Source organism: Eublepharis macularius, chromosome 17, assembly GCF_028583425.1.
Source record: "Eublepharis macularius isolate TG4126 chromosome 17, MPM_Emac_v1.0, whole genome shotgun sequence".
Taxonomy (NCBI): Eukaryota; Metazoa; Chordata; class Lepidosauria; order Squamata; family Eublepharidae; genus Eublepharis; species Eublepharis macularius.
The window spans coordinates 2,354,408-2,382,194 of record NC_072806.1 but is presented as its reverse complement, the minus strand read 5'-3'; the positions used below and the strand labels follow the sequence as shown (position 1 = coordinate 2,382,194).

At 48.5% G+C, this 27,787-nt stretch overlaps 1 protein-coding gene across 1 annotated transcript; it reads right to left on the bottom strand.

Moving 5' to 3' along the window:
- Positions 1-3,418: 3,418 nt before the first annotated feature.
- Positions 3,419-25,913, bottom strand: MICOS10 (mitochondrial contact site and cristae organizing system subunit 10). The gene is made up of 4 exons (XM_055001484.1): positions 25,828-25,913; positions 9,078-9,125; positions 7,091-7,200; positions 3,419-3,652 (listed from the first exon to the last, which is right to left on the bottom strand). The coding sequence occupies exons 1-4, from the start codon at positions 25,892-25,894 to the stop codon at positions 3,644-3,646; spliced, it is 234 nt and encodes a 77-aa protein (XP_054857459.1). The 5' UTR covers positions 25,895-25,913; the 3' UTR covers positions 3,419-3,643.
- Between the last annotated feature and the right edge of the window lie 1,874 nt (positions 25,914-27,787).

Below are 27,787 nucleotides of genomic sequence, written 5' to 3'. Positions count from 1 at the left end.
GTGCATGGGGGGGGGGGGCAGTAACATCTTGGGGATCGCCAGGCACGTTCCAATAGCAAGATTTTGGCATTCAAAATTTGCGGGTCTGTTGAAGATGGCTCCATCACCATTCCCTCAGTGGTACCTTTCCCAGCATGCCAATAGCAAGGAGGGGAAGCTGCACTCATGCTACTGCAACTTGTCGTAGTTAGAGACACTGGCACAGTGACCTTGAAGACTCCCAGGGCCTTTGAAGGTCCCTGGAAGAGTGCTGAGGGGGTGCCCATGGCCATAGCCTGCACACCACCCCCTTCTCTCTCTCTCATCCCTCATCCCCTTTCCTCCCCATTTGACCAGAATTGGCCAGAGTTCCACCAGCAGGCCAAGTTTCTTGGCACTTCGGTATGCAATGCTGGTTTGCGTCAGTCTATATTTTGTGTGCCATAGAGGGATGCTTTTTTTGAAAAATAAAACAGAAAGCCAACATGGCATTTTGCCCACCCAGAGGAGTAAAATGGGAACGGCAAGCTGCCACTCTCATGTATCTGTTTGACCCACCAAGCGCCTCAAGAAAAAAAGGCACATTTTGACCCTTTACTTACCTGGGATCCATTAATCCTTTTGTGGTCTCACCCCACCCGTCCTCCACAGGAGTCTGTTCTTTGGTTCATTTTGCAATCACTGCAGCAATTATCTCCCAAACTGGCAGGCATACCTTGAGAAATTGTGCCCAACAACCCATTGTTTCTCTACCACAGGCTGAAGAGGTGGCCTGCTACATCTCTGCATGCTCCGACATCTTCTCCCGCTCAGGCTCCAATAGGGGAAGCGGAGTCTGTTGAGGTCCCTGGATGGGCCTCAACAGACTCCTACAGGAGTGCTCAGAAGCTAGCAAACATCCCTGAAGCTTTGCAACATGAAGCGGTGCTAGGGAAAGCACTACCCCCAAAGTAGAACAGGAACGAAAGACAGCGGTCAGCTACAATAAACCTGTATCTGTTGTTTGGGGCGGAGAGGAAAAAGAAGACACGTCCCATCTCATCCAAAAACCTGAGCGCTTACAACTGATGATCTCTAGTTCATGAAAGATTATGCTAAAATAAATCCTGTTAGATTTTCACAGTGCCACAAACCTCCTGTTTTTGGGGGGGGGGTTGCATTTACACATGCTTCAAATTAGTTAAAATCAGGGCAGAAGAAATACGCAGACAGCACGGTTTTCATTTGTTCGTTAAGGTCTGCTTAGGACCTTAAGGTCTGCTTAGGTGCGCTCAACGGAGCCAAGGAGCAGTTGATCCAGGTCAGACACAAACGAAGGAATCCGCTTAGAGGATCTGCTGCCAGAGACGGCAGTGAGGGCTGATGTGCTGGATGGCTTCAGAAGGGGATTCAGGAAGCTCTTGGCCAGAGCGGCTCCCCAGGTCCATGCACGGAGGCTGCAGCCCACCCCCCCAGCACCGCTGCTGCAGGAAGTCAAACGGGGCAGGCTTTGGGCACCTGCTGGCGCTCCACAGGAACGACCCCCCTCTGGGAAAGAGGAGGCTGGGCTGGATGGGCAGGAGGGCTGGCCTGGCGTTCTGCGCTCCCTGGCCTTGTTCGAAGGGAAGGGGTGATTTCGGAATCCACACAGAATGGGGAGAGAGGAGGTGATCGCTTCCGGGTGATCCTGTCCGCCAAGCCTGACATTCCTTCCGGGCGCTTGAAGAGAGAGTTCTACCCCCTCCTCCCTCCGGCTCCATACACGCAACTGCTGCCGTTCCGCCATCATGGCTCTGGTCGTGCAGAGACAGAAAGGGAGGCCCTGCTCTTTTCCAGAGATGCTTCCGCCCCACTTATCTGAACAGGTTCAGGAATAAAGTCTCCCCAAACTAGCTTTGGACAGAGGGAGCAAATAGTACCACACCACAACACACCTACACGCACAAACAGAACTCTTTTGACATGAGTGAGCGTGCACACACACACACACAATGGAAGCCTGAGTCTAAGCTGACAGCTGTCAGCAAAATCCTCATCCTTTAAAAAAAAAAAAACCTCATTCAGGCCTAAACAGGGCAAAGTGGGAAACAAATTTCTGGGTTTCACAAGTATCAGCGACAGACCAAGACAGGCTTAAATGCACAAAGAGAAAACAGCCAGGCCAGGCTGATCTTTGCGTGCAGGGGGCTTGGGGACAGGTAATGCAGGAGCATCGTGATGTTTTCAGACAGAAGCACTGCCGTGTGGAACACCCTGCCCTGGGAAGAGAACAAGCCCCACAACTGCCGGCTGAAGGGTTACAGTGCAGAAGAAGGTTTACCCCACACCTGCTGTCTGCATGATCTCATTCTCTGCAAAGGGCTCTAGAAGCCAACTTTCCTATTCCAAGCCTGGCAGGAAGAAGCAACGTTTTCATTAAGTCTGGATACTGCCACAAAGCGCTGCATGTGCCTGCATGCACTGTTTTTCTCGTTTTTTTTTTTAAAATCCAAGCTTAGAGTTCCTTCGTGCCTCTTTTATTGTGCGAGGCCATCACAGCAGGGTTCTTTTTTTCTTTCTTTCAAGTGTCTATTTCTGCATTAGAACTGCAAAAATTGGGATGGGAACTCCACCCAAATCCACTTTGAACGGCTCGGCATTATTTAAGCCTTCTGGAAGCTCCTCGAGAACCTTCCCTCTCCCCCGCCTCTGGGACTGTGCACAGGGGACGGCCAGCCTTGTCTACGGCCACACAGCCGCCAGGGATGCTTTTAGGCCAGGACGCCCCGCTTTGGGGGAGAGGGCTGTGTCCTTGTGATCCAGTGGAGAGAAAGGGCGCTATCCCACACCTGAACCGCTGGTCCCATCTACCTTTTACCGAGTAAGTTAACTGGTGGTGGCTCTCCAGCAATGCTCCCTCCGCTGCCACCTGCTATACGTGGTCTTTTCCCTGGAGAGGGTAGGAATTGAACCTGGGACCTTCTGCATGCAAGGCATGCGATCTACTGGTGAGCCACAGACCCTCCCGGATACTTTCTAGAGGTTGAAGAGGCCTGTTCCCTTCAGCACAGCAGAAGGCAGGATTAAAGATGGCAGTCCCAGGACAAAGCACCCCAGTTAGCATACCAAGTCACCCTTTCTCGACAAGATCCACTTTTTGCTTATGTCGGAATTTAGATCTTCTCTTGGGCAAAAGGACTTCTCCACTGAAACCACATGCAACAGACACTGTGGGAGGGGGCGAGGGGAAAGTGATCCATGGGGTGGGAATGCTTTTTTGCACAAATTGTAAACTTCAGCAGGGGCGAGCTCTGAGTGGGAGAGGAACGGAGGACAGCTGTCCTTGGGGAAAAGCTTTCAAAGAGGAGCTGAACCAGGTGGCCGCAGCTGTTAGTTCAACTGCGGGGCCTTCCCACGCATTCCCTTCCTCTGCACAAAGGAAACATATGAAGCAGGGTGTGGAGAGAGAAGGGAGCGCACGTGTGTCATTCGGATTTTATTTCTCAGAACAGCACCTTCCTTGCAGTTTCCAGAAGAAGATACAAAACAAGATTTGGTTTCAGGCATAAATAAACCGGCTGTAGAAAAGAGCAAGAGGTGACCCCATGAGAAAAGCTCTGCCTCGGCGCTGGGGCGAGTTGATCCTTCAGATGAATTACCAAGGTCTCACCATCTCTCTGGCACAAAGGAGTCCGCTAGCCACCGGTCACTGCTCCTGTTCAGACAAAGAGGACGAGCTGTTATGCACTGGTCCCCAGAACCAGGTTTAGCTCTGCAACCCTTGGATTCCGGAGAAGAGCCACATTCCCCTTAAAGAGCCAGGGCAGACCAGGGTACCAATTCCCATTTTGCCATGAAGCTCCCTGGGTAACTTTGGGTTAGTCACACTGTCTCTGCCCCCTAATCTACCCCACAGGTTCTCTCTTCAGGGAGAACAAACACACTGCCCCAAGGTTCCTGGTAGGATACAAATTCGATGGCTAGAAGTTACGCCCCTGAGCAAGTCCCAGAGGTGGCATTCTAGCCAGCATCTGATGGAAGATTAGCTGCCGCTCTGGTTTCCCTACATCCATCCTTAGATCTCTGTCCTGAGAAAAGAGGCTGTCCAGATGTACGTGCACAGGAATTCCCTCTCTTCTGTTACCAGGGCTGTGTGAGATGCTCAGTGCCTGCAAGGACCAAACTTGCTCTCTAGGGGGAATTCTGCTTCCTGACCCGTGCCACTTCCAAACAAAAGCAAACTTCTAACCCTGCGTTGCAAAGACCTGTTGAAAACGTGTAGGAAGAACAGGAAGAAGTCTCAGGAGGCAGAAGGGTGAATGATTTTAAGGGCTCACTCCACCCCTCCAATTAGAGGCAGTCGGTGGTGCTTGTTTGGCACATATCCTTGTGGCCCCTTCCTGATGCAGAAGCAAAAACATGGTACACGGCTGCCTTGGGGACCCTATCTGAGTAGAAAGGCTGCGTACAAAATGCTTCAGAACAGATAACTAAAATAAACAAACAGGTTCCATATTAAGCACCCCGAGAGGAGTTGCTCACTCATGTCCAGGGCTGCTTTGATCATCTGCTGCTCATCACAAGTTTCTGGGTTCAAAGTAAAACCACCACTCACGTCAGCAATATGCTTTTTAAACTGTCCTTTTGCAAATTGGCAGGAAAGATGACACAGCCTGCAGTGCTTTGATGTGGGCAGCCAAGTGGTCCAGAGAAGCGAGACTTCCACCACCAGGCATCAGCCAAAGAGGAATTCTCCTGAACGCAGAACTACAGACTCGGGGTTGCAAGTCTCGCCCTCCGCAGAGGCAGGGCTGGTGCCAGAGTTTCTGGTGCCTGAGGCCAGGGGCAGCTTTAGGGCAGTTGCCGCCCCCAAGCGCGTGCCCGGACTGCATGAAGACATCACAGCATGCTGCTGCGAGCCAGCCCCATTGGCACAGCAGGCAGCTGGGATGGTGTGCGGGTGGCCTCCCAGCCCTCCTGCTCAGTTGCCCCAGCCACCTGCTGTGCCTGGCCCGCAGATGTGTGCAGGTGGCAGCAGCACGGGGCAACTGAGCAGGAGGGCTGGGAGGCTGCCTGCTCAGACTGTCCCGTGCTGCCGCTGCCAGTACACGCAGCTGTGGGCAGGCGGCTGGGGCGACATGTGGGTGGCTTCCTAGCCCTCCCGCTCAGCCGCCAGCACTGTCACCGCCAGCTCTGTGGTGCATGACCCTGCCCCTGGTGCCCCCTCCGACGCCTCAGCGCTCGAGGCAGCTGCCGGACCCGCCTCCATGGATGCACCAGCCCTGCGCAGAGGAAAGGAAGCACGTAGCAGACACAGCTGGGCAGAATCAGTGCTTATGACATGGTGCAGCGGTCCTCAAGCTTTTGGGAATGGGACCTGCGTCTGAACTTACTCTACCTTATGCGACCCAGCACTGCAGGTAGGAGGTTGGGCTCTGTCCAGGTCCAGGGGGAGACAGGCAGAACTTGTGCTGCCACCCGATCCCTGCAGCACGGATTCTATGCAGACCCCACCACAGACAGAGAGTGCAGGTCAGGAAGGTCCGGGCTGGCTGGTTTTGGCAAACCCATCCCCTCCTCCAGAACAAAAAAAAGGCTGCACGGGTAGAGGGGGGGGGGTGCAGCAGCTCCACCATCTCCTCCCACCACTAGAAGAACAGGAGGCAGAGCCTCCTCCTCCTCCTCCTCCTCCTCCAGCTCAGGAATCTGAGCCTCACAACCCACAGAAGGGCTGGCAGCATGCGACTTGCACGTGAGACACTGTGCAGAATTTCAAAGTGAAACAATTCCTGCCCTGCATGAGCTACAGTCATACGGGCAAGGGGAGCCGAGGAAGCATCTGGTAGGCGCTAGCAGAGAGGTGGAGAAGAGTGAAACAGGACCTTGAGAAAAGGATGTGGAAGGAGGGAAGGGAGGATAAATAATAAGAACTGGTGGGGGGTCTGAAAACCCACCTGTTCTCCCAAACTTGTCAGTACGGCTGGAAGGTAGCTGTCATGTCTGTACCCCTACATCCATGCCATTGTTCTCTGTGCTGAACCATCGCTAATGCTGTGACTTGATTTCATTTTGCAAATGCTCTAACCATCACTTTCGTTTCTCCCTCCACCAGCCTGAGAACGCAGCTGTCCTATCTTTTTTCTTTCTTTGAAGCTCACAGAGGTGACCTTGTACTGTCTGCCATGTTGCCGTAGACTCCTCTGCCTCTTTGTCCTGTCTAGGCTGATGTATAAACTCCAGAAGAAGTTCCCAGACCTTTTCCCGCGCAAACCAGTGGTCTAAGTAGGAGGGGGGAAATGACTGAGTATTTAGAGCTGTGCTTTCTTCAAGTTCCTCTTCCTATCAAGGAAAAGTGTACTGCTTAAGATGCTTTCTTGCCTCTGAGTAATTCTATGGACACATATATGGAAATGATTGGATTTCTGAATAAAACCATTTAACCAAGAGCTTAGACTTCTTGTTGCAATGGTCCAGGGACCTGTCTACCATATCCTGTCATCCATAGCCTGACAGTAGCTTTGGGGCTTTGGTTCAAGGCACGTTGATGCTTCCAGACTTGGGGGAGGGGGGAGATATGGGTCTTCAGACTCCCATGGAGGGAGGGAGGGAGGGAGGGAGGGAGGGAGGGAGGGAGGGAGAGAGAGAGAGAAAGAAAGAAAGAAAGAAAGAAAGAAAGAAAGAAAGAAAGAAAGAAAGAAAGAAAGAAAGAAAGAAAGAAAGAAAGAAAGAAAGAAAGAAAGAAAGAAAGAAAATCCCACTATGCAGAGGATCAACAGGAAGCCACCTCTGACGGACGGGGAATGCTGCTTGGTGTATAGGTACGCACAGAGCGCAAGCAATGACTCGTAATGCAAAGACATGGCAAAGTCCCCTACCCTCTCAGCAGATGCTGATTGCTCAAGCCTCTTCCAGTGACTCTTGCAGAGACTCAACTGGCAGCATTATCTGGCAACAAATACTTTCGGCACCTCTCTCTTTGGGGGGGGGATGACGATAGAGGGGCTACATCAGAATTACCTGCCGCAATGGAGGCTGACTGAACACAGGCAAGATCAGGGCAGCAGATTCCTCAGAGATGCAGCGGGGGCAAGTCAGGCTCACGGGCATTTCTTAAGCAAGCATCTCTAAGCAAGATTCTCAGATACAAACCCACCTTGACAAATCTCCCGTGGAGAAGATAAGGAGACTGGAAGTCATGTTGGCAATTGGAATATGCCATTCCCAAGCCCATCCCCGACCCAAAAGTGACAGGCCACGTCTTCCCTGAAATGAAAAGGAGGGCAGGGAAAAGCAAATGCAGGCAACATTAAGGGGTGCTCTTCGAACCAAAGCTTGCAAATAATGAGCAATATCCAGGGGAACTAAGAAACATTCAAGAGGTGGGGTTGTCTTTGAAAGACGGCAGAAGTAGTCGTGGCTTCTAGGAGACAACTTGGCCATTTATTGAGGCCCCTGTGTATTCTAGGATCACGCAACCAAAAGATTCAGCAGAAGCCCCCCTCCACTTCCAGGGACTCCACCAGGCCTCTCCCTCGTTCAGGTCTTAAGGACTGTAACCCTGCCTTTATTTCATTTTTAAAAAATCAAAAGCAGAGGTTCCCAGAATGTTGAGCGCTGCACATGACACCTGTTACTGAGGTTACATGGTGCAATTCGACAACAATTACTGTCACATACTCTACATGCAGGGGCCCTCAAATCGGACTCGGAAACTTTGGCCAATGCAAAACACAGCAGCCCCTCTGGGATCTGGAACTATGCAACAGCAGCACGTCCCTCCATTCTGAGATCCCTCCAGGGGCTCCATTCAAGGTGCTTATCTGGGGCCCACTGACTCGAAGGGCTTCATCTCCTTGCATCGCCTTGTGCAGTAGCTTCCTTCTCCATACGCTGCCCCTCACTAGGGCCCAATCAGTTCACGTTCAGACACGGGCCTTTTCAGTTGCTGCCCTCTGCTACGGAGTCACGGAACTGGGCTCCCTGCTGGGCTCCCAGAGAGGTTGTAACCCAGGATCACACAAGATGGAAACCTGGCCTGGTTATGATCCTGAGCTACGGGCACGTCAGCTGAGGTACAGAAATACCATCCAGGGTACTGCTGGCTGGCTCCTCTTGCTTGGGCTCACTGATAGCATTTTAAGCGTTATGCCAATTTTTTTATTCATCTTTTCCCTTGACGTGTCCATGCCCTGGGTTCTGACTGTGTTGGAAAGAAGGCGGACTTAAAAATATTTTAAACAGAATCAATAAACTCTCCCTGTTCAAAGCATATTTTATAAGCCTCTCTCATGCCTCCTCTTAGATGTCTGAGCCCCAAACTTTCACCTTTCCTTGAAAAGAAGACACCCCCAACTCCTTAACCATTTGTGGAGTCCTTTTCCTGCATCTTTCCCAGCTCTCTGAAGTTCCAGATCTACCAGCCTCAAGGTAGCTCCCCTCTCCCCCTTGAGAGTTAAGGCACTTTGCAAGAAGAAGCCTCAGTAACTCTGGCCGCGGTTTGCATTTTAAAGGGTTCTGAACCAGAAAAGGCCAGGATTACCATCATGAAGACTGAACCGTAAGGGAATGGAAATCCTTGGGGGATGGGTCTCAGCCCTCACTTTAGCACTAGACTCAGGAGTAATTAAGAGCGGCCAAGTCTCCAGCCATTTCAGAACCATTCCTGCCAGGGGTCCAACGGGAGGAGGCCCAACATTCAGACAGATCCTGCAGACACTGAGCTGAGCCTGGCCAGACAACAGGTCACAGGGCTTGGCAGCAGCAGCAGAACTGACCTGGGGCTGCTAAGACGGAACACTGGAGGGGAGCCAGCTGGGCATGAGGTCCTTGATGAAGAACTCGCCAGCTGAAGCAGACTCGCTTCAAGGGAAAACAGCCAGCGGGGTGCAGGCGTTAGAGGGTTCGTCTTGGACTGGGGGGGGGGGGCTGGCTTCAGCTCTCCCCTCTGCCACAAAGCTCCCCGGGTGACCTTTGCCCAGCCACCTCACAGAGTTATTGAGAGCATCAAATGGAGGCAGAGAGACCTGCATACACTGCCCAGAGCTCCTTGAAAGAAGGCAGAGATAAAAATGCAATACATAAAACATGAAAGAACAGTTCTGCTGCAAGCAAGAGGCACCAGAGAGCCAAACATCACTTACTTTTAAAGAAGATGACTGAGAAGACGATGCCCAGCCCAAAACCGGCACCTGCGAGAGAAAGAAGAGAGTCAACGGAGAGGCCGGCCAGCTCCCTTTGCTCCAGACAGTGCAGACTCTTTCACCCAGGGCACGCCTTCCTGGAAGCGTCAACTGAAGCCCCAGCAGTGGCAGGCTGGGCCCTGCATTAGTCCTGCCTGTGTTTGTGTTTGTGTGTGTGTGTGTGTGTGTGTGTGCGTGTGTGCGTGCGTGCACGCCTTCTCCAACCAGGGAAAACTAAGCCTGCCGAGCACACGCCATTCGCGGTTCTTAGTGGCTGGGACTTTGCTTTACTGTGGCTTTAATTCCTTTTCTCATTTTGGAAACAGTCGGTACTTTAAGATCTGCTCCAAAGAATCACTCACCTTACCTAACACAGTTACATCAAGTTGCAACAACCCATGCCTATAATTTTTTTTTTAAAGTTAACTGTGGTTTCATAACAGTTAATGAAGTGGTTTCTGCAATCCACGGAAGTAGAAAATCTGTACTAATGAAACTAATCAAGCGCATCTTTTTTTGGACCGGTCAACTGGTTAGCTCTTACCCTAGCCAAGGCTGGCAGCAACCCCCTCTTACTCTTACAGCAAGTTTTCTCATGCTACGTATTGATCTGCCTCTACATACCCAGAGAAGCAAAGGCTGCCTGAAGGAGAAACGCTGACGTGCCTCCGTGTATTAAGAACTTGGTCGTGGTCGAGAGTGCCGTCAAGCCATAGCTGACGAACGGCAACCCCTGGAGGGGTTTTCAAGGCAAGAGACTAACAGAGGTGGTTTGCCAACGCCTGCCTCTGCAACCCTGGTCTTCGCTGGAAGTCTCCCATCCAATTCCTAACCAAGGCCAATTCTGCTTAGCTTCCGAGATCGGAGAAGATTGGGCTTGCCTGGGCTGTCCAGGTCAGGGTGTATAAGGATTTACCTGCTACTAGCGTGTCAGACTGGGATCTAAAAGACGCAGGTACAAGAAGACCCTCTTCCCTAACCTTCGCCCAGTCACTCCCTTTCATCCAACATGCCTCAAGAGATGGTTGTTGCGAGGTTATAAGAGGAGAGAATTCTGTTGTAAGCTGTTTGGGGTCCCCATTGGGGAGAACCACCAAGTATATAAATAGCTAAATAAAGACATGCAGCCAATCGAATGCCTTCCCCTTCCTTCAGCCTCTGTACAGAAATGGTGAGAAAAACCAGCTCCTTTCTAGTGAAGCAGCCAAACTTTTACAGATTCGAAGTTGCATTCTCCTTCCCCCTCACTCACTGGGCTGGGGGAGAGAAGGGGGCAGAAGAGAGAAAAGGCCTGGCCCTGGCGCTGCAGGATCCCTTTGCTTTTATTCCCGTTTGTTTTCTTTGAAAGCAAGCCCTTTCATGTTTTATTGTTATGAAGCTAAAGGCTGGCCCGGAGGTGCCGCTCTTTAGTGGAAACAGCTGCCGCCGCCTCCGCTGGTGTCCCTGGGTCAGGTGGGAGCGACAGTGTCACCTCCTGAAGAGGAAATGGGGCATGCAACACCCAGGGCCTGCTTGGGTTGCCACTAGCGCCTCAAAGGTGAGGCGATGCCGCCTTCGCCCAGGCTCCAGGGCCCTCTGCTAGTTCACATGTGCCAAGTGCCAGCACTGGAAATCTTGAAGAGCCACGGTCCACTTGAATGTTGACCAGCTGGCTGCTTCTAGTCCATAAGATCTGCTCCCAATCACCTTTTGCAACTAGACCGATGAACGTGGCTGGACCCAGGGCTCATTTCGAGGGGGAACGCACAGGAACGCAGTTCTGGCAGTTCTCCAAAGAGGTCATATGTCAGGTGGCCCCGCCCACCTGACTCTCAGACATTTTGGGCCCGTTTCGGCCTGGATTGGGGCCAAAATGGCTTGGATCAGGCCTCTGACGGGTGGTGGATCACTCTCCCGCTCATCAGCAACCTGATCCTGACCATTTTGGCCCCCCTTTCAGCCATTTCCAGCCCCTTTTTGCCATTTTGGACCCAATTTTGGCCCTGAATGGCCAGGATTGGGTCCAAAACAGCCATAATAGGTGATGTCAGGGGGTGTGGCATATGCAAATCAGTTATACTAATGACACACTTCCGGTGATGGCAAGAGGTGTGGCATATGCTAATGAGTTATGCTAATGAGTTATGTTAATGAGTTCCTCTAGCTCTTTTTCTACAAAATGACCCCTGGCTGGACCCATCTGGATTCTTCAGGTTTGGGGCCTTCCATTCATGTACGTGTTCAGGCGACGCGATGGCCGTAAAACTGGGCTGATAACACCAAATTCTGCAAGTTCTTACCCTTGCAGGTTGGGTAATATGGAGGGCCTTTGCTATTAATACTCTCCCCACCCTGATTTCTTAGGGAGTCTTTTGGAAAGCTGTGTCTTAAACACATGACAACGTGACTCTGACAGTTTAAACATGCTTAAATTTGTAACCAGCTTGGTATAGTGCTTTGAGAGTACCGAGCTAGGCCACGGGAAATCCCACTCTGCCATGAAGCTTCTTGCGCCAGTCGCATTTTTCTTAACCTTCTCTTCTTAACCTACTTCACAGGGTTGAGATGAAGATAAAAAACAGGGAAGGGCATGCCACCCTGCCGTGCACGCAACCGTGGAGGAAGGGCGGGATAGAAATGCGCTGGGCAGAGATGCACACAGTGGCTTTACCTGTTTTGTGCTGCCTTTTCTTAATTTACCCAGGATGAGAGGAACTACTGAAAGGCAATGAACGGACAAGGATGGTTCAGGCTTTGGTGCAGGTCGCCCCTACAAGATCCTGCACAAAATAACCTCGCAGATTCCCTGCCAAACTTGGGTTTCTCCCCAAACAGTCATTAATTCGTGAATGACAAGGAACCACGAGGGCTCTCCTACTGCAGCTCCCCAATGAAACAGCTGCTGCTGGGGGGGGGGGGGAGAGAAACATTGTTTATGCTATTTAGAAACAATTACCATCTGCAAGGATCTATCAAGCGTACAAACTGTTTGGCCCCTTGACCCGAAGCTCAAACAACCATTTCCTTTGCTACGTGTGGGTCTGCTGCCCTTGGAACCCAATTGCTGAAACCCAAACTAATGAGGGGAAATGACTATTTCAAAGAGCAGGACAGAAAGCGCTAGATGTTCGCAATGGCCATCCAACTTAGCAAGACATGAGGTGGTCCAGTTTTGGGGTTTCCTGTCCGAGCCGGCGGGGGGGGGGAGGCCCTCTGGCTGCCAACTCAGAGCAGTTTGTTAATCAGCGAGAAACAGTTTAGGAGAGTGATGGAGTGCCCATCACACAAGCTCCATCCTTAGAACAGTCGTTTCCATTATCACATCTTCCATTCTGTTGGTGGAAACGGATTTCCTTGCCACTGTCCAGCCAAGGTCACTGTGGAGCTCAGACAAAAACGGCTTCCTGTGCCCCACTGCAAGAACCACCATTTGAGGGCCAACGCCACGCTGTCTATACGATAAAGGAGTTCCACACCAGACTGTCCCCTCCACGCTACATGGATGTCCATAGGGTATGCATTGTCCCACTGATCAAAGAGATTCAATGGCTCCCTGTTCCTTTCTCAGGGTTCCTATGCTAGCCTCTAACCCTCTGCAAGCTGAAAGCAGGAACTAAGGGCCTTCTTGAGGAGCCACACATTTCAAGGCCACAACTAGACTTTTTGGTGGTGACCCACTGCAGGAACTCCCTCCCACAGAAAAATCCACACACATTACGGATGTTATTACTCAACCGAAATTCATACGAGAAAGTGCTTGCAAAATCCCAAGTAGCCGAGCCAGAAAGGTTTGCTCCCAACACCAAACACAGGCCATCCCACCTTTATTCTCTCTTCCCCAGCATGGCGCACATGGTTTTCCTCTCTTCCTTGGTGTCTTCACAACAGTCTTGTGAGGTTACGAGGAAAAGGCCACCCAGTGAGCTTGATGGCAGAGGGAGACTCCGATCGGGCGCTTTCCTAACCACCACATCCTGCTAACTTTCCTCCATGCTTATATAAAGCTGACATCTCTAAAAAATAGTTCTGGTGCTCACACCTATTTATCCAGGCATCGAGGAATTTCAAATATTTCCCGTGAGGAGAGACAGAGAGGAGAACTAGATCCAGCAGCCCATTAAATCTGTTTTCTCCCTGCCGACCTCCCTGTGGAATTGAAGCAGAGGTGACAGAAAATAAGGTCTGCTGGCCTTCGCAAGCTCTCTGATGCCACAAATGAGAGGCCAGAAGAAATCTCGCAGGTTATCCCAGGCTTGAGAGAAAAACCAGTACTTGCTTTCCTGTCCAGACCATCTCCACACTTGGGAGCGTCTGTCGGTGGGAAGAGTTTATTCTTTGTTATTGCAGACGGCTGCTGGGCCACAAAAGAACTTGCATCCACAGGTTCTCGGCAAGCGGGCCAGGAAGGAGTGGTATGGGTCTGTCATTTTCTACTCTTATCTGCCGGGCTGGGGTATCCAGTTCTCCATGACAACCTGGTGGTCCACAAACAGAGAGGCTAAAGATAGACACCTTGTGCCAGAGGGTATCATGGAACGTGTCCTTGACAGTCATCACTAGGAAGAATACACGGACAGGCATTTCTTTCTGAATTAAAAACGACAACTGTTTTTTTCCTGTAGCCAGTGACTTCTGCCACTATCCCTCCTGCCTCGTGGCAATTTGGTCAAAGAACCAGGAATTAAGCAACGATGGAGTTTTGTCTCATGGTCTGATCATGGAACCATTATTTCATTCTGCCAGGAAGTTGCGGTTTGGCAGGGACTGCCAAGAAACCAAAGTTTCTTGGGAACCAGACAGAAAACTAGGGGGTAGGACCCACCCGATGCCCTTTCCAATGTGAGTCCCACTGGAACTCAGGAGGCCAGTTGCAGAGCCAAGGGAATGGGGTGGTTTTAAAGATTTCACTCTATAATTAAACCCCTACACGGAGAGACAAACTACAACAGCCTCGGCAGCTGATGGCTTTTGCAGGTTCTCGTCCTCGCATGCCCCATTTCCTTTTAAGACGGTGACACATTGCACAGAAGGAGGGACACCAGTGGTGGCAGCTGTTTCCATTAAAGAGCGGCATCACCAGGCCAACCTTTGCCTTCATAACAATAAAACACGAAAGGTCTCGCTTACAAGGATAACAAATGGGCTAGGAGTAAAAGCAAAGGAGCTCCCCGTGCCAGACTGCTTTGCCCTTCGCACCCAACCCACTGACTGGCTCCAGAAGAGAAGAGACTGCTTGGAGATACAGGAAGGTTCTTTTCTGCAATGGCTCCAGCCACTTAACTGGGAGGAAACCGGCCCTCCAAGCTCCCCATTTAGCAGCATTTGGGATACGTTGTGCCCTATGGGCTGGTCAACCCCTTGAAAATCCCAAGAACATTCCTGAAGGCTGGCTGCAAAGCTTAAGGATTAGGGAATGGTCTACCAGCTTGTGATACAGCACTTTAGCCGAAGCTAAGCAGGGCTGGATCTGGCTGGAACCTGGATGGGATACCAACGGGGTTCCATGGAAGAAATAAAAGAAGATCCTAAAGCAAGAGGCACTGAGGCTCAAGCCTGCCCAGAAGGAAGCTTGCTCCTCCCAATCACAGATGAACAGATGGCTGTGCTTTCCTGACCAAGGGAAGGTGTGTCTATACATGCTCAGCGACTCTCAGTGAAATCTTAAGCAGAGTTACTCCAGTCTAAGCCTACTGAAATTAAATTGAGTCTGGAACGAAGCCCTAACTCAAAATTAAGCGCTTCTAAGATTTGGTGCATGCTGTTTTGCATGACGTTTGTAGTCCTCACCTCCTAAATGCTCACTGTACCTCTGACTTTGTCTGATCTTATACCCCACCTTTTCTTCACCCCATTCCCCACCAGATTACCTGCTGCAGGGCCCTCTATCAGTAAGAGCCCCCTCCTTGTCCAGCCCCCTTGCCTCTTCCCTGCTACAGGTGGTTACTACAAGATGCACTGCTTTAGAGTATTATAAACGGAGGGAGAGAGGCTGGTACGTGCCTGCTGCCAAAGCACTTGCAACCTACATTCTGACAGAGGGGAAGACAAGGGGAGGAGAAGATGAGGTGGGAGCTCTCCCCCACCTTTACCCCATAAATGCATTGCAAACCACCTGGACAACAACTGGTCACTTCCTGAAAGGCCACCCACACCAAGCTGGCCCACTACGGTGCATCCTGCTTTTAATTGCATATATGCCCCATAGAGCTGGCACCGGAAAGAAGTCTCAGCTGGGCTTCTGCAAGGCCCCTTCCAAAGGCAAAAAAAAGTCAAACACAACAGATGCCATGGTGCGTGTCCTCGAACCACAAGAGCGCAACGTAACAAAGCCCCCTGCAGTTAAATGCAGCATCTTCATCTGGGGCAAACAGCTTGCAGTGCACGGGTACCCTCTGGCGATCCCGATGCCCGGAAAACAGTGGGCTTCTTACCCTGAGGATTTCCCCTCCCGTTTTTCCATTGGAACACTGGAAATTTTGAGGAGCGCTAGAAAAACTCAGATGAAATATTCTCTTGTGGAATGCTTTTGGAGAAAAGTAACTCACTATGTGTAATAGGAAGATGTTCATGGAAGACAGACAAACTGCCTCAAGCAGGGGCTGGCGAGGAACTTGTGAGGAAATCACTCTCTGGCCGGGGCGGAAACACAGGCAGCCCTTCTCCGGCTTGCCTCAGTTCAGCTGTGCTGCCCCGTGGCACTTTCCTCAGGAGCCAAGGCTCCACCCATCTGGACCGCTGGAGAATATTGCCTATATTTTAATTTCTCATTTCCCCTCAAATTTCCATTTAAAGAGGGGTTTTTTTTAAAAAAAAAAATCCACGGCTTTAATACTTCTGGAAATGTTTTTAGCTCCCCCACCCCAACAGCTGTGGGTACAGACAGAGACACACAGAGGCTGCACAATTTGAGTCTGGTAGAATCTTGAAGACCAACTAGATTCCCAGGGCATGAGCTTTGGGAGTTGCATTTATCCTGGAGACCCCTCCCCTCACAATTCTGCACCAAGGAACAGCTGCAACCCACGCAGCTGCACGCACTCACTTTTATCCCGTGAACCAGAGACGAGGAGGAAGCTGGGCAGGGGCCCTTCTCAGTCCCACGGCGATGGAGATGGGACCTTCTGCACTCTGTGGCCGACCTACTCCCTGCCAGTAAGAGGAACCCCATTGTTGTTGTTTTTTAACGAGAGAACGCCACATGGAGGGAGGAAAGCCTTCCGAGATCAAAGCTTCTGCCTCAGCAAACGTTTATGTTTCTAAGAAAAACTTCAAGGGTACCTAAAAGATGTTGCTTAATCCTTGGGAGGGATGAGCTATGCTTCCTCCTCTTGAGTGCCAATACTGTGTGCAACAGATTCCTCCCCTCCCCACACACACTCACAATTTCACCCCACTGAACTGTCTAGGAATGCTACAAACAGAGGAAATGGAGTGATTATACAGAAAGAGTGATTATGTACAAAGCCCGTCCCTAACTAAGGACATACGATATACAAACCTATTCTAATTTCATGCAGTTGTGGATCTTTTCTAATCCTAATGTCATTAACTTATTTTTCCACCTCCAAAAAGTAGCCATACCAGCACACACCCCCTCCAAGAGATGCCCTGCTCTTGCCTGCTGCCTTCCGCAAGTCAGTTTGTGGAAGCAGGTAAGGCTAAAGCCACAATGGTCCGGGGCCAACTATTCATACCGTTAGGCCATACCTGAAAACAGGCGTGCTGTATAGCTGTCTCAGTGCCCAAAGAGCTTGTTGTGATTCCAGTCCCCTGAGAGCACCAAGTTCTGGAAGATGGAAGGGCTGACTTGGAAGCAGGCAACTCTCTCAGGGATCACCAAACACTTTTGAGTCCAGAGCATCCTAGGACGCCTTTGGCAGCGAATGCCCACTCAAGAGCGGTTTACAAAGTATGCCATTATTATCCCCACAACAAAACACCCTGTGAGGTGGGTGGGGCTGAGAGAGCACCAGAGAGCCCTGACTAGCCCAAGGTCACCCAGCTGGCTTCAAGTGGAGGCACACAACTCATAAGGGATGCCATAAAGGCCACACTTAACAATAACAATAACATTTGGTTTATATACTGCATTTCAGGACAACTTAATGCCACTCTCAGAGTGGTTTACAAGGTGTGTTATTATTATCCTCACGGCAATCACCCTGTGAAGTAGGTGGGGCTGAGAGAGTTCTAAGAGAGCTGTGACTGACCCAAAGTCACCCAGCTGGCTTCGAGGAGTAGAGAATCAAGCCTGGCTCTCTGGATTAGAGTCCTGCTGCTCTTAACCGCTACACCAAACTGGAAGCACACATCTCTGACAAGCCTTTGGCACTGATAAAGCAACGAAAGATTATAATGCTAATCCAACAAGCTAGACCAACAAGAGCATGTCTCATTCAGCCCTGGAAAGCCATTCTTCCAGGGTCCTCATTTGAGCATGCTCAGCAAATAGTTCTCCAAGTGGCGACTCCCCTTTTGTTTTTCTTTGGGGGAAAGACCCCACTTTGTACATCTGGTGCACACGTAACGGACTGGAACTGGCTAAACTGCACGTCAGTTCAAATAACAGCTTTCTATCTAGGCAACCAAAACTTACATGTCCAAAGGCAGCCAGTGCTATGGAGCGCAGCTTCATTAGAGGAAGGGAATCTGCCCACAAGAAGAGTTTTGCAGGTTTGGAAGGCCATGAGCAGTGGTTATGCCCATCACCTTGTCCACTGCTGACTGCTGAAAGCAAGCCAAGCCCCTGCAGGGCCAAGGCAGGGCTGAGGGAGCAACTCTACCTACCCTCCACTCCTCTTGGGAGGCTCAGTGCTTCCTCTCAGACTGAGCCTCACAACTCACCTGTGAGAGACATGCAATCAACTTTTGGATCACAATCTGTAGTTTGAGAACCACTATTGGCACATCACTGTCTGGTATACTGCCCATGAGGAGGGAGGCTCCACTGAACCGTCATAGCTAAAGGCTAATAGATATTCACTGACACAAACCCCTCTGAACCCTTTTAAAATGCCATCAAATCTAGAAATCACCACTATCCACAAGTTATCAGAATTCTGTAAGTTATCAGCTGCAGAAAGTAGAAGAAAAACTAAAATGCATTTTTCTTTATACAGAAGCATTTGGAAAAAAACAATTCAATGTACATGAGCATTTGTCTTCGGTTTCAAATGTCAAAACAAGACGAGGATTACTAGCAAGAGAGCATTAGCATTTCTCAAAAAGGGACGGGCCATTTATGTGCTCACAGGCTGTTGCCCGGTCGTGTTCAGGCACATCTCCAAATGGTAACACCACTTCCAAACGACAGAACATCCAAACTGAGTCCTCTCAAATGGATGCCAGGAAAACAGGCAGCTTTCCCAGGGTTGCATTTCAAGGGACAAATGGATTAAAGTGCTTAAATAATTCCCTTTGCTTCATCATTTCAAAATCCACTGTTCAGATAATTTCAAAGAAGAGACCTCAGCTGCTTTTACTTGTTGATGTTCTGGGAGAACAACGCGAAACAGTTACTACAACTTGTTCCTCCTCCTGTGAAAGTGAAGCCAAAGAAAACACAACAGCCCACCTTTCCGCAATACTCATTACCTTCAGGGGCCTTTGATATCGCTCCATCAAAAGAAGGTATTCAGTTTATGCACAGTTCGCAACTGCGATTGCTCATTAAAACAGTCTCATGTTGAGATGACGTTTCCCACACTTCTGATGACTGCACTACGCTTCTCCCCTCCACCACCACCAAGCCAGGATAACCACACACTCCCCCCTCCTCCAATTTCACCACTCCTACGGGCCAGTGGAAGAATTCTCAGCTGTCAGAAGGGTCCAATTGTGAGTTTTCACACAAAGAACTGTTCTGATTGTGCTGACCAGACGCAGATATGCAACTGACAGTCTCGACAGGGGCATATCATTCCGCCCACATAATGAGGCCTTCTACAGAGCCAAAATGGGTCTGCCTAGCTCAGTCAACAGTCTTGAAGGGCAGTTGTTCTTAAGCAATGGGGCTTTTTGCCTTGGGCCTTCTATGTGGGAAAGGCCATCAGTATACGTTTTAATGTATTTTTCATATCACCTGCCACTTGATCTTTTAACTACTGGGACTGACTCTGGAGCTCTCTGCATGCAAAAGTATGTACTTTGCCAAGGAGCCATGAGCTCCCTTCTCACAATTTATTCATATTCTGAGCATATAAAGCTGCCAGATATCACCGTTGGCTCAAACCTCGTCTACTCTAACCAGCAAGGCGCCTCTTGGGCAGAGAAGGCCCTTCACTCTACTTGCCACCTGCCGTTTCTTTAGCTGGGGCTGACGGGGGCTGACCCTGGAAACCCAAATGCAGCAAAGGAGGTGCTCCGAACACAATTCAAGAAGCTTCCTTACACCGATTTGGATCGTTGGTCAGTCTAATCCAGCACTGTATATCCAAACTGGCAACAGTGTAGAGGCAGTTCCCTCTCAGCCCTAGGGTCCAAAGGCGTTTTCAACTGGAAATGACAGGGACTGGCTCACGATTTTGCAAATAAGCTGACAATGGGTAATGTTTGGGGGGAACCAGATGGCAAGCCAATTGGCCACACTCAGCAGTTCTTACGAAATCAGGAACGGGCTGGAAAATATCCAGAAGTTACCTACACACTGAGCATGCAAAATCACTGAAGTTCAAAGGAAAAGCTTTGCTGGAGTAAAAAAAAAAAAGGTATCCAGGGAAGATAAGACATGACTCAGTGGAAGAGCCCCTGCTTTACATACGGAAGGTCCCCAGCTCAACAGAGAGCCCCCAATTTATTTGTAGAAGGTCCCCATTTCAACACACAGGATCCCAGGTGTTGTGAAAGGGACTCTGCAGAGCTGCTGACAGTCAAAGCAGTCAAATGGACCAGAAGTCTGATGTGGGGAAAGGAGCTTCGTCGATATAGGGGCCCCTGCTCAGCAGAAGAGCCCCTGCTTAACATGCAGAAGGTCCCGGGATCAGTCTGACATCTGTATTTTTAAAAATATCAGGGAGCAAGCATTGAGAAAGACTGTTCCCTGCCTTAGATGTTGGAGAGCTGTTCCCAGTCAGCACCGGCAATATCATGCTAGATGGACTGGTGATATGACTCGGAAGGAGGCAGCTTGAAGTTAATTGTAAACTAGACAGCACTGGTTTATGCTGACTTTCGCAACTTTGGCGCTGGCTCCGCTTGCACAGGTTATTAGTTCCTGATGCATCTTAATTGAGCATTGCCGCTCCGTCTTGTACTTTGGGCCAAGAGCCTGTGTCTAAACACGACTCCAGCCCAATTCAGCAGAAGCACCAGCTGGGAACCTCTGCCAGGGCGCAGGCTGCAAAAGCCACACAAGCTCTCTGCCAGGAGGCAGGCTGAACCTCAGAACAAGAAGGCAGGCACCAGTTTATCAACAGCAAGGGCACAAAGGCCCACAGTGTGCCTGCCCATTCCAGGGACTGTTTACAGGCGGACGCCCTCTGAATCTCAGGTCGTGCCCTGCTGAAGAGGACCGGGAGAGCGATCAAGCAACACAACAAACCCTTTGGCCGTAAAGGGCGCGAGGATAGGCAGAGCAACAGACGGTTGAACGCTGCTGCATCTTTTGTCCTGCTGCTCTCTGAAGGATGAGATTCCCCCAAAGCAACTTCAGTACAAAATGTTTCATTGTTAGCATTTATAAAGCTCCATCAATGAAAGCTCTTCCTAGCATTTCGCAGCAGGGCCACGCCCCCAAGGAGCTTACAGCTGAAACCCAAAGATGAAACAGGGAGGGCTGGAAAAGACCCACAGGTGGGAAAATGTCTGAGGCTGCATGAACCTGAATTAGGTCAAATGCAACTTTTTTCAAAGGACCAACATAAATTGAGGCAAAAGCAGACACTTCACAACACTTTCCATCATTTTGCCTAATCTTCAACTGGGTGAAATTCACAAACACACAAAGCTGCCTTGTACTGAATCAGACCATCAGTCCGTCAAGGCCAGTGTTAACTATCCTGACTGGCTGCAGCTCTCCAGGCTCTCAGGCAGGTCTTCCACATCACCTACTGCCTGCTCCCTTTAACCGGAGATGCCAAGGATTGGGACCCTCTGCATGCAAAGCAGGTACCACTGCCCTTCCCCTCACTCCAAAGCTTGCATATACCAAGCCAGGCAGCCTTGCAGCTACCCAATCACAATAGGCACAAGGCTCACCCTCCTCTCAACCACTGACAAATCAGACCTTAGCAGTCAAACCACAGTTTGGCTGCTCGGTTTGAGGCTTGAGTCAATGCATTTCTTCCTCCCTTTCATCTTGTTCTGGAGAGTGCCCTCAAGACATAGCTGACTTACGGAGACCCCTGGCAGGGTTTTCAAGGCAAGGGACTAAGAGGTGGTTTGCCATTGCTTGCCTCTGCAACCCTGGTCTTCTTTGGAGGTCTCCCATCCAATTATTAACCAAGACAGACCCTGCTTAGCTTCTGAGATCCAATGAGATCAAGCTCACCTGGGCTATCCAGATCAGGGCCCCTTTCCTCTTACACGCTCCTATCCCTCTCCTTTTGCAGAAGACTACAGCTTGTTGCTTTGGATGTAATGGCAAACTATGGTTGGCTCTTACCGTCTGACCTAGAACACCCAATCACAACTAACCACAGCTTGCTATTATGCTATTATCGTTTGAAGGGCACACGCGAGCCATAATTTTGCACTTTGGATGCAACAGCAAACTGTGGTCTCCAAAGAGAAAAACAATCACAGCAGCTGAGGGAAGGGAAGAAGGGAGCTGAGGCTTGTTCAGGGAAGCCAATCTATGAAGGACACTGCATGTGAACCAACTCTTGAGACACAAACGGGCATGGTGTTGTGGGATGATAAATGTAGTGTATAAAAATATTGCTTGGACAAAATAAAATTTGCATCTAACTCTACATGCTACACTCAGAAAAGATAGTATAGCAATTCCTATATGTGGCTTTTTAAAAAGTTACGCCTGGTTGGCTCTCACCCTCTGATCTAGAACACCCAATCACAACTAACCACAGCTTGCTATTATGCTATTATCGTATGGTTGGAATCAGTGCTTAGGGCAGGATTCAGTGCTTAGTTCTCATGGCCCCTTCTTACATGACCAGGGTAATGCCAATCGCCACCTTGGGGTCAGGTAGCCATTTCCCCCTGGCTACTTTGGCTAGGGATCCTGACAGTGTTTTTTGCCATCTTCTGGGGATAGAGCAGGGGTCACTGGGTGTGTGTATGGGGGGGGGGAGGTAGTTCTGAATGTCCTGCACTGTGCAGGGGGTTGGACTAGATGGCCTTGGAAGTCCCTTCCAACCCTATGATTCTATGAAATGCATCAATCAATACTTATTCTCTATAACAGCTAAAAGGAATCTCCATATTAAAAAACCACTATACCTCTGAATAGCAGACAGAAGATAAACCATAAATGAATGAGGCTCCTTTCATGCTCTACCTGGGGGCTACTTGGGGGCATCTGACTAGCCACCCGCAGATGCTGACTTCTACAGGTTAGATTCTTAACTGCACTGACAAATCAAGGGTTGCCCCAACCTATTCAACTATCCCTCCTGTCATGATCAAATTAATACTTGCATCAAAGAAGCCAGAGAGAAAGTTGCAGAGACAAGCACAAATCAGAGATTAACTAGTTTGCAATTCAAATTGACTCATGCTGTTTTCAAGCATCACTTATGGGTAAACAAGTTTTATAACATCGAACTTAAAAGCCCGGCTCTCTGTTTTGGGGAGTTGGCTGAAGATGGAAAACCTCACAACCGCAGCCAATTAAGAGTGCAACACACTGGGAACGTCTAGTACAATTTTCATTTCAAAAGGGCTTGTGCACATGAGTACGCGGCAACCTACAACTGTAGGAGCATGAACATGCGTCACCTGGCAGCTATCCTTCAGTTCTGGGAAACAGTGAGTTCATACAGAACAGAATAAAATAAGAATCCAGCAGCACATTAAAGATGAACAACATTTATTCCAGATTAAGCTTTTGTGATCAGAGCTCACTTCATCAGAGGCTCTAAAGTGTACACACATTAGGTCAGCAGGATTTGATTCCAATGGCACCTCTGAATCCAGTGGCACCTTAGAGACCAACAAGATTTTCAGGGTATACGCTTTCGAGTGTCAAATCTCCCTTCTTCAGTTAAAAGAGCATTAGGTCAATGTTTTTATGTTTACAACAGAAAGCCAGGGGTGGGGTAGGGAGATGTCACAAAGAGAGGCCAGTTTAAAATGAGACCCAACAATTCATTCAGAGGAGGTCAGGGCTACTCCCAACTGTTGATAGGTAGGCAAAGTAGGATTAACATAAAATCTAGCGCAAGATAGGCAGGTACAGTAGAAAGTTACAGAAGTATAGCTGAACTAAATTAACATCTGTAAAGGACGGGATAGGCAAGATATTAGCACCTATAATGAATGAGAAATCCCAGGTTCTTATTAACACCTGAGGGGTAAATAGTCTGGAACTTGTTAACTAATTCAAATTCAGCAATTCTGTGCTGGATTCTTTGGGAACAATGCATCTGATGAAGTGAGCTCTGACTCACAAAAGCTTATGTTGGAATGAATTGTGTTATTCTTTAAGGTGCCACTGGACTGTTTTATTTTGCTGCTACAGACTACCACAGCTACCTATCTAGAATTATCACGTAGAAGAGAGGATCCCATATTTGTCACACTGATGTTCTTTGGGCCAAAGAAACACTCCAGTGTGGTGCTTGCAAGCACAACACAACCTTGGTAATTCCAGTACCAGAGGCAGTATACCTCTGGGGAAAATGGGAAGGAGGATGAAGTCGGAGTTATCCTACTTGTGGGCTTCTTAGTTGGCCACACTGTAAACAGTGCTGGAGGTGGGCCTTAGGTGTGATCCAGCCTGGCTCTTCTTATGTTGATACAACCACCTCTGATAATGATGGACAGACTGGTGCAATTTCACAAGCAAAAGTGCTCAGCAAATAAAGTTGCCAGAATGTTTGCAGCATAGCTTCTGCAAGGAAAGCAGAAAGTTGCTAGTCTGACAAGGAATAGAATGTCACGCAATCCAAGAATTACCAACTGAGGCTTGCTAGGAGATGTTGCTTTGGTGCCTGGGGAAGGCAGAGTTTGAGGAGGAGCAACAACTAGGTGTGTGTGTGTGTGTGTGTCCTCTACATAAAGCCAAAACACTGGTCTCAGTTCAGCAATATTTCTATTCCCCTCTCCTCCAATCACGCATGATGTTTAAATTACTTATATAAACTAATTTAAATGGATCTTTTTAGCTTGCACATACATGTACCACATATGCAAATACACAAACATGTATAACTGGACACATATGTGACTGTATGTGTCTACTATTCCAATTTTAGGATATTTTCATTATTAAATCATTTCACTTTTTTAAGAAGCTAAACATACACACAAGTGTATAGGTATGTGTCTATACTTGTATGTATATATTTAAAAACCACTAAGGGAATGATTTAATCTTCCAGGGCATTCTGTAGCTGATTGTTCTCAGGCAAGGCAACTTCAATGGGAGAACCCAACATGAAATTGCTGGAGTAGAACTCATTAAAAAGTGTAAGACTATTTACCCCCCAGGTCTTTAACTGCAACCTTGAATTCCTCATGCATTCAAGGTGCTAGTATCTTATATATCTTTCTGTTAATTTCCTATTCCTTATCTTGCAATAGATTTTTGTCAGTCCTGCTTTGCCTATCAGTCAGCAGTTGGGAGTGGCCGGCCCTCAACCACCCAGAGAAACCTCATGGCTCCTGTTATTAAATCTTGTTTTAAAGCAGCTGGTCTTTGTGATCCACTTCCCCCACCCGTGTTTCTGATGGGAATATAAAAGCATTGATCGAATGAATGTACATTTCAATGAATCTGATGAAGTGAGATCTGACTCACAAAAGCTTTATTCTTTAAGCTACCATTGGACTCCTGTTCTGCTTTGCTGATACAGACTAACCCAACTGGAATCAGATGGGTGTCAGTTTGTGTATGTGCATTTGGCATACTTATTTGTAAATGATCTTTTTAAAACACTTATTTATATATTTAGAGGTCATATAGATTGGTAGGTATGTATCTGCACCTGTGCATATAATAAATTTGTGCTTAGGTTTTTTTTGGGGGGGGGTATATCTAATTTTATGTTTGCATCCCACTGTGGAGAATTTTATAGTTTTAGGGGCATGCATATTGGTATGTATGCATCTACACCTGTGCATATAATATGTAAGTGCTCGATTTTTGGGGTATATCTTATTTTATATGCTTGCAACTCACCGCTGAGAGTGCCTATCAGGATGGAAGGGCAGAATAGAATAAAAATAATAAACATAAATATGTCACTGTAAATATTTTTGGTAACAGAAGAATACAATATATAACGCAAAAGCAGCCAACATTTTCACCACAGCACAGTATAGAACGCGCTCATAAAAGCAATGCACAACATAACGGATTGTTAAAATACTACTAATATTAATTATTGTTAATTTTTTATTATTTATTTTTAATTATTGTTAATTATTACAGCCCAAAGGCGGACGGAACACATGTAGATCATTTATCTGCACAAGGGCAGGGACATCCCCTCCCATAGCCACCCCCTACGCTGTTATCAGACACCAAGGCCAAGACCCACCGTTGCCCCCTCCCCAACAGGCCCCTCTCTCTTCCCTGCAGCCCCTCCCCTAATCGCCCCCAGCCCCTTACCCAGCTTGACTATCGAGTCAGCCAAGCACCGGTCCCACTTCCTGCCCAGCTCGCCCTCCGACGCCATCTTGGCTCCTTCTCCTCCTCCCGGGGCTGTCACTCAAGCCTTTCTTCCCTCCCCTTGCCGGCACAAGCCTCGCGAGAACTTCCGCAGAGGAAAGCCTAATCGGACAGCTCTCGCGAGATGAGGAGGAAAGGGAGACTTCCCTCGTGCTCTTCTTCCGTTGACCTGTTGTCATGGGTAACCTTGGCAACCGGGCCTAAAGGCTTGACCTTGGGCAAGGCCTGCAGAGGGAGGGATGGGGGTTAGCAGCAGGACTGTCAAATTGTAATCTACAGGCATCCTCCTTTGCACGGAAGTTGAGCAGATCAGCACTCTGGTCATAGGGATGCCAGCCTCCAGGTGGTAACTGGAGATCTCCCAGAATTACAATTGATCTCCACTGGACTCAAATCCAGCTGGTCTACAGGCTACAGAGATCAGTTCCCCTGGCTTCATAAACTCATCCCCAGTGCCCCAACCCCAAGCTACAAAAGTTTTATTCTGAACAGCGGTTTGCATGACCCACTAAGGAAAATAATAATAAAATTCAAAACAGTAACCATTAATTGCACAGCAAGATTCGGGTCCAGTAGCACCTTAAAGACCAACTCTATTCCCAGGGTAGGAGCTTGAAATCTAGGTGCTTTGACTCTCACAAGCTCATACCCTGGAAATTTAGTTGGTCTTTAAGGTGCTACTGAACCCAAATCTTGCCCTTCTACTTCAGACCCACATGGCTAACCACCTGAAACATCAATTGTACATTCATTCAAAATCCAATTAAAATTTCTTAGTTTAATTTGACAAAATAAATAAACTTGATCCAGTGATACCAGCAACTTGAAATTGACAAAGAGACAAAAACACACACACACACACTGACAGTTTCTCAAAACATGGCACACAGGTCTGACTAGAACTCTGGTGGTGTGCTTACTAAAAACTCTGATTGTTTCCACCAGATTTCAGCACCATATATAGGCAGAAACTCAAAGCGAGGAAGGTGTTTTCCTCTAGGCTCTAGCCTGGCCACCCCCAGCCCCCACTGCCACCCGTTGCCTCTTAAAGCCCCCCTAGCTTAATCCACTGCCCCCCCTGGGGGTACCACTCACTTGTGGAATCACTGGCTTAGTCCAAAAAGTATTACGGCCCCCTAAGGTTTTATCAGTGACAGAATCTTTTGTTCCCACATCAGATGTATGGACGTTTACACATAAACAAACAGAAGAAGGGCTTTCACTTGTAGTTGTGTGTGCTTGTGTTCCTAATTTAAACTAGACCAGTGGATGCGTTGTAACACACAACTGTCACAAAAGATAACTATACACTCAAGGTCATGATGTAACCATGTGCCATGCTCCGTTTCAGCATTTCTTCAGCTCTGTATAGGATTTCTGCTGGTTTTTAAATCTTTGCATGTATATACCCATCACATGTTTATTGAAATCATGCCTTTGAAACTGACTGTACTGACTCACACTGTGTAATCGCCTTGAGTCTCAGTGAGAAAGGCAGACTATAAATAAATAAATAAATAAATAAATAAATAAATAAATAAATAAATAAATAAATAAATAAATAAATAAATAAATAAATAAATAAATAAATAAATAAATAAATAAATGTTTCACGGGGGTGATGACCGAATGGCACCAGGGCCAAAGGCCCCCACCCAGTAGAGGGGAAGGGTATACTTTACTAAAGTCCAGAGGGGCCTGGTTCAGGCTGTAATCGTATTACCATGAGCATAAACTGTACACCACACCTGAGGATATTTATATTTCCTTGTGTATCCATTGTCCAGATCTGCTGAAGCCGATCAGAAGCTGTAATAGAACAGCAATTTCAAGCCACATGTTGAACTGCTTGGTCTCCTAGAACTAGTTGGTCTTTACTTCTCTAGTACACCCAGGACTT